Here is a 9,416-nt window from a genome sequence, read left to right as displayed (position 1 = left end):
CCATACTTTACACATTTAACATTTCATCCTTAAAACACAGCCCTATGGGCAGATAACATTACCTTCATTTCACAGATGAGGAAACTGGGGATTCAGTAATTTGCCCCAGGCTGCTCTCAGTCTAGGCTGGAATGCAGGCAGGCTGGCTCTAAAATCTCCACTCTTAACCACTTTATAGTATAATTTACAGCTAAACCGGTTAGTGTCTTAGATGTAGTTACTAACATAGGTTTTAAAAATTTTTTGTTTTTTTTTTAAAGACCATCATTTGGGGGAAAAGTTTAAAGTGTTGCTTTTTTTCCTAACTATATCTCCAAAGAAAAAATTTCCACAAATACTTTTGAAGTTTTTTAATGCGTGAAAAGAATATCCCAGAAACAGAACAGGTATTGGCTTATTATTGATGAAGCACTATATGAAGAGCCCCCTCCCTGCTTAGTAAATAGGAATATAGTGTAAATAGACGTGAAAGGAGGTGAACACTTTAGGATTAAATGCAAACCCTAAAGCTGTATACAACATTCATATATGGCTTATCTCATAGCAATATTTCCATAATGACGTATAGGACATTTATACTTATTTGTAAGATGCTTTTGACTCAAAAGGTAACCAAAATGCTAAAGAGGTAGTTTTGCCAATGCAAGGTGATAAAAAGGCTTGACCTTGCTTTGTTTTTTTCTCTCAAAAATCTGCAGCTATTTCTTTTTGTTCCAATTTGCTTCCAGATCAGCCAAAAAGATAATGATGCTTTTATAAGTGGCCAATCAATGACATCTTTTAATCAGCTGCTCTGAAAGTCCCCTGGGGGTTTTCCATAGCATCCCTCTCTGTCTTGGATATGACATATGTGGCTCAAAGGAGACCTGTTAAGATCTGACCAGCAGTTGTAGGCATCCATCCTGTTCCTGTTTTCTCAAATTCTCTTCTACAGTGACCCAAGAATATTGGCTGGTGCCCTCATTCTAAGTCAGGGTCTGCTTTAAATAATTCTTACACATATGTTGAAGTTTGAAGTGAACGTTTGAAAAATTCTCCAGCTGGCCTGTGAAATTGGATGATGAGTACTACAAGTGACTGCATGTAATTCCTCATGTGTTTTCAGTTGTTTCATAAAGTCATCACATCTTAGACTCCGGGGGTTTTGGCTTCTGACTGTCAGAAGCCACATGGTGCTTTATCTGTGTGACACAGAGTGGGGAAGGTCTACTGATATTCAAATTCTTTGACGCCTATCATTTGACCCTAGGTACAAACTAGCTTCTCCTATCCTTACAATGAGAAATAAGCCCACGAAGAAAAGTTCCAAGGGGCAAACAAAACATTTGTTAGTTCGCAACACTACAACAGTCATTTACCGGACAATGGTTAGGAACCACTAAAAACAAAGTGACATCATATTAATCAGGTATGACTTGTTACACATAAGAGCATAAATATACAGTAAATAAGAGGTTTATACGTAGCCCCAGCAGAATATGTACATATTAGAGCCGCTGTGAAACTGAGCAGAAATCCCTGCAGTGTAGCCCCAGCTAAAAGCAGTTTCCACACACGACAGGTTGAAGGTAGCAGATGCTGAGAACAACATGTGGTAACACTAAGCAGATATCCACGTACATTTATCCTTGACAATGCACAACGTGAAAAATAAAGGGCACAAGTGAAATAGCACTTCGCCTGCCGAGCATCTTCTTTCCCATAAATATGCACATGTCCGTTCTTCGGAGGTGGTCTGCAGCCTCACGCCTCCCCATGGGGGCGCCAGGATCCCTCCGCGCACCCTGAGCCAAGTCACATGCTGTTCACTTACTCCTGCTCCCATCAATGCAGGTCAGGAGCTCCCACCGTCACAGTCTCTAGATGCAAATCAAAGCATAAATAACAGAGACCATGCTCGTGGCTCCTTCCTTTCACGTTACTGGGAACAGATACTGGTCAGAGCCGCACAAAGCCTGCACACCAGCGTCCAGGAGTGGAGAGTAGCTTTGTGCACTTTTGCAAAAAACACTCCCCGCCCAAATTCACCCGACGCGTCTCATTTTACTGGTCAGCCCTGTCTGTGGCCAGGAAGACGCTGTGCTGCTCCTGGGCTCGCTCTGTCAGCTTCCTCCTCTTCTTCTTGTTCTTCTTCTCCTTCGCCTTTGGCGCTCTCCTCCCTACAATGGGAGAAAGAGAAAGAAATGAAGACGTGTCAGAAAAGGCTCTTTCTTGAGGAAAGAAAACATTAAGAGTTTTACACAAAGCCCATCTGGAAAACATCACCTATGGAAAAAGCAGCCTCAAAGAGAAAATTGTTCACATTAATTTTGATGGAATAATAATAATTTACTAAATTGGATATGCTGTCTAAAATAGAGACTGATCATCCTGTTACAGGGAACTGGCATATTTAAAAACCTCCCAGCGGCCTGATCAGTCTTGCAAATATCATCCTGCCACAAAAATTCCATTTATCTCCTCCTACTTTTAACAATGCAACCCTTTACTAGACATCTTTACATCTTTCTACTGCTCCACATGTCAGTGGATTGAAAGAAAATAAGCATCTACCTACAGTAAATATACCAGAAGTTTCAAACTCCCCTCTCTCCCTGCCTCATGGGAGAAACAAAAGTCTTGCTTTTAACATTATTCCCTTCATATTTAACAAAGGCCAATATATGAAATGACATATTTGGAACACTTCTTTACTTTCTATAAAAATTCATGAGGACATCGTTTATTATGTGGCTTACGGCTTCTCATAGAAATCCCCCAGACAAGTTGTTCTTATTATTGAGACCAAGAAAAATGTTTGTTTCTGAAGAACTGGTGGTATGTGTCTTCCTACCAGAAAATCACACCATCTTATCCCATTTCTCCTCTTTGCCTTAGTCACTAGGTACCTCAGACCACAAGCTGAATAAGTTGAGGTTTCTCTCCATCAGGAGTATTTAGATGCAGTTTTCCCTTTGCCTCTGCTGTATTTTTCTTCTTACATCTTATGGTTATGGATTATAGTCCCAATCAGGTCTCGGCATTTCTTTGCAGGTATTTATACAAGAGATTGTGAGAAAAAGGAACACAGACATTTGCTTTAGGTCCATATTCCTCTTTGGGTCCCAAACACATAGGAGTCGTGGGATTTTTAAAACAGAAAATAGCTCTAAAAGTCACCTGCATTTTACAGGAAGTCACCACCATACACCTCCATACAATGTCTCACGGGAAGAGAGAACTTAAATTTTGTAGAACTACACAATAAAATCAGAAGTAGGGCAGGTAGGAGAAGAGCTAGCAGTAGGATTCTTTCTAGTCTGCTGAGGAAAAACAATTTATCACAAGAAAAAGAATAACTTGTTTTTAATAGAACACTACAGTAAAATAATCAGAATATGATCACGCCCTCATATTAAATTATGAAGGTCCTTGAAGTTAACTTCTGGTTCTCATTAAATTCTGGCATTAATGTTATAATGGCATTTTGCCATCTTTAAATATAGTTAATCCTACCCAATGAAACTTTAGTCCAAGCCATCATTAATCAAAAAAACTGTAAAGTTACAACTATTTAGTAACACTATATCTAATGATGAGACACATCTAATGAGGGCAGAGAGATGAAATACTTAACACAAAATAGCATATTTTAAAAGAAGCTTCAATTATAAAGTTTTATGAACGTTTTCTTAGTTCTACATTTCTCTAAACAAGACTCCTTTAAAAAATCATTGACTACATTGTAAAAATTAATTTGGTTTATGTTTTATTTTTTTAAAGGCTGGAGTTTCTTTTAAAAGCAAATTAAGTGAATGGAAAATAATGCCAACATTCCTTGATTTTAAGATATATTCTGTTAAGATAAAAATATACTGAATATGTTATTTAAAGAAAGCTTTTCACAGTCACCATTTCAATTCTTCATATAAATAATGTAGTTGAAAGTTAAATTTGCTATCACTTTTACTAATAGCAAATCTAAGCTAAATTACTGGAATCTGATTTTAAGAGAGGGTCAATTTCATGTCATCTGCCTAATATATTCTGATGTAATTGTCAATATCAAATGGTCTTTGGGTTTTCTGCCTGATATAATATGGTGTGATAGGGAAGTTATTCAATATTTGCATAAAACTGTGCATATTGTGGCCAAAAATTCAGCAATGCTTCTGAAAACTTATATAGTTTTTAAGATCGTATGATTATTCTTTTGGCAATGACTTATATGGTACCGGTTCCAACTAGAGATGTTTTGGGAGACCTAATTACAACCCTAAAATTTTTCCTTCGCACTCTTTTAAATGACATCTCTGTGCTATTGGTTCATTGCTTGGTTTTGTTTTCAGTCAGCCCCATTTCTTATGTAGGCTATGTTGTAAATACCAAAGAATTAAGATGGTCAGCCAAGATTTGACCAAGGATAGGCCTAAATTAACCAAAAATATTTTGCAGTCCATAGTAGGTTGTTCTGACATTAAGCCCAACTCAAAGTGATAAAAGAATATTAAAACATATCCTAACGTAAGGTATAAAAAAGGTCTTGCATATATTTTCTTCTGAACTCTAAGATTTTCAAACATAAGAAATGAATCAGTAAGATTAAATCCAACAAAAATTATATATAATCACCAATATATATTTATTATATATATAATTTTTGTTATATATATAACAAAATATATATAATATATATTAGAACAGGGATATATATATATATATATATAAAGTTTATATATATATATATATCCCTGTTCTAATCTATATATTTGAAAATGTCACATTGAACATACAGGCATGCTAATTAGTGTTTCCACCTAACTTCTTTACATCTGAGGATATGAGATGATCCTCAGAGAACGACTTCTAGACTTTCAGATTCTTTCACATTTTCAAGAACATTCATTCACCTTGCACAGGAAGCATTCAAAGGCAAGCATGATGCCCGTCATCCAAAGACTAATTCGTCTCATGGATTTAATTCTCGCTTTTCAGTTCACAAGAGAAGAGAAGACTTGGAAAATACACTCCCTCAGATCGGCAGAAAAGGTTTCAATTTTATGAGAAGACTGTCGGCCTCCAGGTATGTCCAACCCTAATGACAAATTCTGCGTAAATTGTCCTGAGTGCTTTAAGAATGCAGTGGCCTTGACAAATCAACTGAGTGACTCTTCAGGCATAATCTGATCGACAGAGCAGATCTTTTCAGCACTGTTGTGTGTACACAAGAAGACAACTGGCCCAGATATTGCAGTTTTTAAGGAAAGCAATGTGATTTCATAGAGAAAGGCCTCCTCTGGAGGAAGGAAACCTGGTAGGTAGACAGTCTTGTGATGGAGATGTCTGGTAAGATAGTATACGTGTGAATCTCAGTTTCTACATTTATAGCATGAAGATGCTACATTATCTTCCACCAGAAAGTTATGAGACACAATGTGAAACGATTGTGTTTCTAAGCTGAAAGGAAGATGTGTCAGACACCACTAGCAAGACACGATCATCATCAAAATGAACAGTTAGAAAGGCATTATCAAAGCCCCAATGACCGCATAATTACATTAACTTGCACACATGTGGAAATGGTCCAGAAGGATAACCTATCAACTCCTCTGCAGAGAGAGGTGAACAGTCCCTTATGGAAATACTCCCAGCGTCCAGCTGTAGATTACCGCTATTAGAATCAGAAATATTTTGAACCAAGATATCAGGCAGACTCACAAATTACATGAAGCTGTGAAAATACTGACTCCACTGCCAGTCAGTCATGAATTTCATTCTTTTAAGCTCCCAAATACAAGGAAGTTCTTCAAATGTTTTGTTTTGTTTTTTTTTCCTCTTACTAGTTTCAGGTAAGAGTCTTTTCATCACTGAAATAATGGTTCATATATATCCATCGGTAAGGCACAAAGGTTGTTAAGAGTTTCAGTAATGACTACTAAGTGTTTTGAAGAAGACTTTCAATGATAAATACAATGAAAGAAAACTGAAGAAAAGAATCAGTATCTGTGATTAGGAAAAAAGATAAAAACCTCTCTCTCTCCATGCACATACACTGGGGACGGTAAGTGGCTATTATGACAAATGCAATGAATTGTAATTACCATTGCTATAGCCACAACTATAATGACAAAGGTAATCACCTGAAACCAGGGCCATTTTCTGTTAAATTTTAATAAGTTTGTGATGCTAATTTGAAACCTGGGCTTCACTGTTTTTATGAAATTCACCAGAGAGACTTGGGGATTACCTCAAAAAGATTCAGTAATGCTTCAAAGCAGCTAAAACTGAGGGACAAGAAGCCTCTGTAACCAACTGGTGAATCCTGTCGTGCTTCAGAGAACATGCTGGAGGCAGAACATAAAAGGTTGCTTCCTAGTCTAAAGTCACAAAGACCGAGTTGTAGACAATGAATAGCAATTGGGCTATTACTTTCTCTCAAATGGACAACTTGAGTTTGCTCAAGAATGAGTAGCAACAGAGATTTATTTATCTAAGAGTGATTGATGATCCTCTGGAAAAACTCCAGCTGGTTCCTAAAATATTTTAAAAGCTCATATAAAAATAGACAAAAGACCTAAATACAATTCAGAGAGGAAATAAAACTAGCTAATGAATATACTTAATCAAATCTCACAATTAAACCACCAATAAAATCAGTTGCGAAGATTCTTAAAAGTGAAAACATCTAAAGATAGTGAGAATGTGGTGAGACAGGCAGCAGGATGCAGTTTGAGAATATAAAATTCATACATACAGCCTTTCTGAAAAGCCATTTGGCAATGTGTAAAAGCATTAAAAATGTTCATAACTTGTGACTTAGCTCTAGGAATCTATCCTAGGGAAATAATCCAAACTTGGACAGATATTTATGCACAGAAATGTTTACCATAACTTCGGAAAACTTGTAAATTACCAAAAAAATATCCTCTTACAATTTTTCCTGACCTCTTCTTTTTTTATGATTACTGAGGCAATAAAGTGTGTTTTCAACTCTAAAGAAGGATTTTGTATTTTAAGGCCACAGCAATTAAATTTATTTCCAAGAATATTATGCATGTCTTTAAAACTTATCATAAATAGGTATTAGAAAAAGCCTGTAATACAAAAGCAGATTTCGTGTTACAGATGGTGGTAAGCAGATTCTTTAGGGAAGTAGTCAGTCATAATTGGATCTGAGATAGAAAGGCTTAAGGGCTACTGACCTAAACACTTCAGACATTAAGAATATGAAAACAGACTCATAGAAACAGAGGCCAAAAGGATGTTTGCCAGAGAGGAGGGAGGCGAGTGGAAAAGGTGAAGGGGAATATAGTCAACAATATTGTGATAAGCTCACATGGTGACAGATGATGATTAGAATATTGGGGTGATCACATTGTAAGGTATAAAAATGTTGAATCACTACATCATACACCTAAAACTAATATAACTAATACAATATTTGTACCAACTATACTTAAATTATTTTTAAAAAGTTTGTTCATGAAGCTTCTTTTATCTAGAAAGGAGTCCAAGTAGGCCAATATGATGAGATTTACTGGGATCTACCACAGTATGGTCTACATAGTCTAATCTAAAAATCTCCCCCGTCCATAATAGTTCAGAACGGCATATCTTAATGGTTATTTCCATCAGCTGAGAGAGTTAGCTTTTGAACGAGTAAAGCAAATGAATCCATTTGGCTCTTTATTTATAGTACAAAGTTTCTTAATTGGCATGTTTAGTAATATTTTTAAAGAAATAACACCCTTTCCACTAAAAACATTTCACAGATAGATGTCTTTGGAAAGGAATGGAAAATCCTTCAATGGTCGCTTGATGACTGATCAGATTTTCTTTGAGAGGAAAAAAAACTAGAGACAATATATTTTAAACTGTAGAAAAATATAGCAAGCTACTTAAAAAGGAGACTCTATTTGGCAACCTGAATTTCAAGTCGTAACTTAAAAACTTTTCCAGGTGCTCACTTAGTCATTTCATCTTTATAAATCATCTTACAAGGCTACTGGTGGAGAATGACAACCATCCAAAATCAAAAACTGACAAAATGCATGTCTCTAAACATACAAACATGAAAATCATTCAAAATTTAGAATTACTACTATATAGATTTATACTAATTTGTAAAAACTAATTCAATAAGCCAGTTCTGACTGTGTCTTACTGTTCTTCTACCTGTAAAAGTTTGCCATATTTTTATTGCAAAAAGAATAGTTTGAAATGGCTGTCTTTAAGACCGCTCATCTTTTAACATTAGGCATGAGATCTCTTACATGGTTTGTTAAAAGGAAGTCCACTTGGCTTTAACATCTTGTTTCATATTCAAAATAATGAAGTTTTAAAAAAAGCTAATTTTGAAGATCACCTGAACTGTTCTAAATTAGACCACTGCTAAGGTTTCCTGCATATGGTATTTCAAAATTTTCTGATTTTATAGCCCTGAAGAAAATCATTGTTCTTCAGGCATATAACATGACTTCTAAAGGGGCAATAAGATATTCCCAAGACCCTCTCAACTCACTTGAAGTGATAAGGGCTACAGAAAAGTAATTTGAATGAGATTTGGGTTTGTTCCATATAATGTTGATCACTCCAGTTGATTTAACTTATGCTCTTAAATATCTGATACCTCTAACAGAAAAAAAAAAAAAATCAGTTCAAAGACAAAATTCTATGGAGTTTAAGATAGGTGAGAATAAGTAAACTAGGATGGGTAGTTTCAAAAATATCCAAAGTTCTTTTTGTAAATCTTTTAGGTTCATTATAAAGGACAAAGAGTTTCAGGGTAGTGAAGACTAAAATAATACTCTGCAAGTTCGCTGGTGTGAGAAAATAAACACATAACTCTACCACAAGGGGGCAATAATTCACTTTTACTGTAAAAATATCTCTGGTTTAAAAAAATGTACATGGGAGCTTTGGGGCTCTAACTTCTTACATACTTTCTTTTAACCCCCATTGGAGGCCTCCCTGTTTTCCTAGCCAAAGTTAAGCTCTGTAGTAGACTAAAGAATAGATAGACTTAAGTGCAACACAAGAAAAAATATAACTGCACACTCCTGTTATAAAAAAGATGTTTGAGGGTAAATGCAGGGGAGTAATGAGAGGAGAAAAGAAACGATGAACCTGCTATTCAAACAGTGATTTAGATGAAAATGTGTTATCATAAACCCAGTTTGCATTTTCTCGTGGGGAAGTAAACAAACTACCTGCAAAGGACAGGTCCAGGAAGTACGCAAAAATTTGATATCACATATGAAAGCTGATGGTTAGGTGGTGATTCCTGACAAAGGGTTCTGATCAAGTGGGCCTCTCAGCACACTGCTGGCCGTGTTGGGGAGGGGAGAGAGATGGTGAGTATGCCAGACATTTCCTGCCCCTCCTCTAGTCCAACTCTGCTAAACAGTTTCAATATGAAGCACGTGGAACACAGAAAA

At 36.1% G+C, this 9,416-nt stretch overlaps 1 protein-coding gene across 2 annotated transcripts in view; it reads right to left on the bottom strand.

Moving 5' to 3' along the window:
• Positions 1-335: 335 nt before the first annotated feature.
• Positions 336-9,416, bottom strand: part of RSPO2 (R-spondin 2) — a 141,176-nt gene continuing 132,095 nt past the window's right edge. For both annotated transcript variants that reach the window (XM_039853575.1, XM_039853576.1), the window contains exon 6: positions 336-2,159. In XM_039853575.1, coding sequence (XP_039709509.1) covers positions 2,044-2,159 — 116 coding nt within the window. In that variant the 3' untranslated portion in view covers positions 336-2,043. The remainder of the gene's footprint in view (positions 2,160-9,416) is intronic.

Source organism: Pteropus medius, unplaced genomic scaffold, assembly GCF_902729225.1.
Source record: "Pteropus medius unplaced genomic scaffold, Ma_sr-lr_union100, whole genome shotgun sequence".
NCBI lineage: Eukaryota > Metazoa > Chordata > Mammalia > Chiroptera > Pteropodidae > Pteropus > Pteropus medius.
Note: the sequence above shows the minus strand (reverse complement) of the source record. Positions and strands in the feature narration are given on the sequence as shown.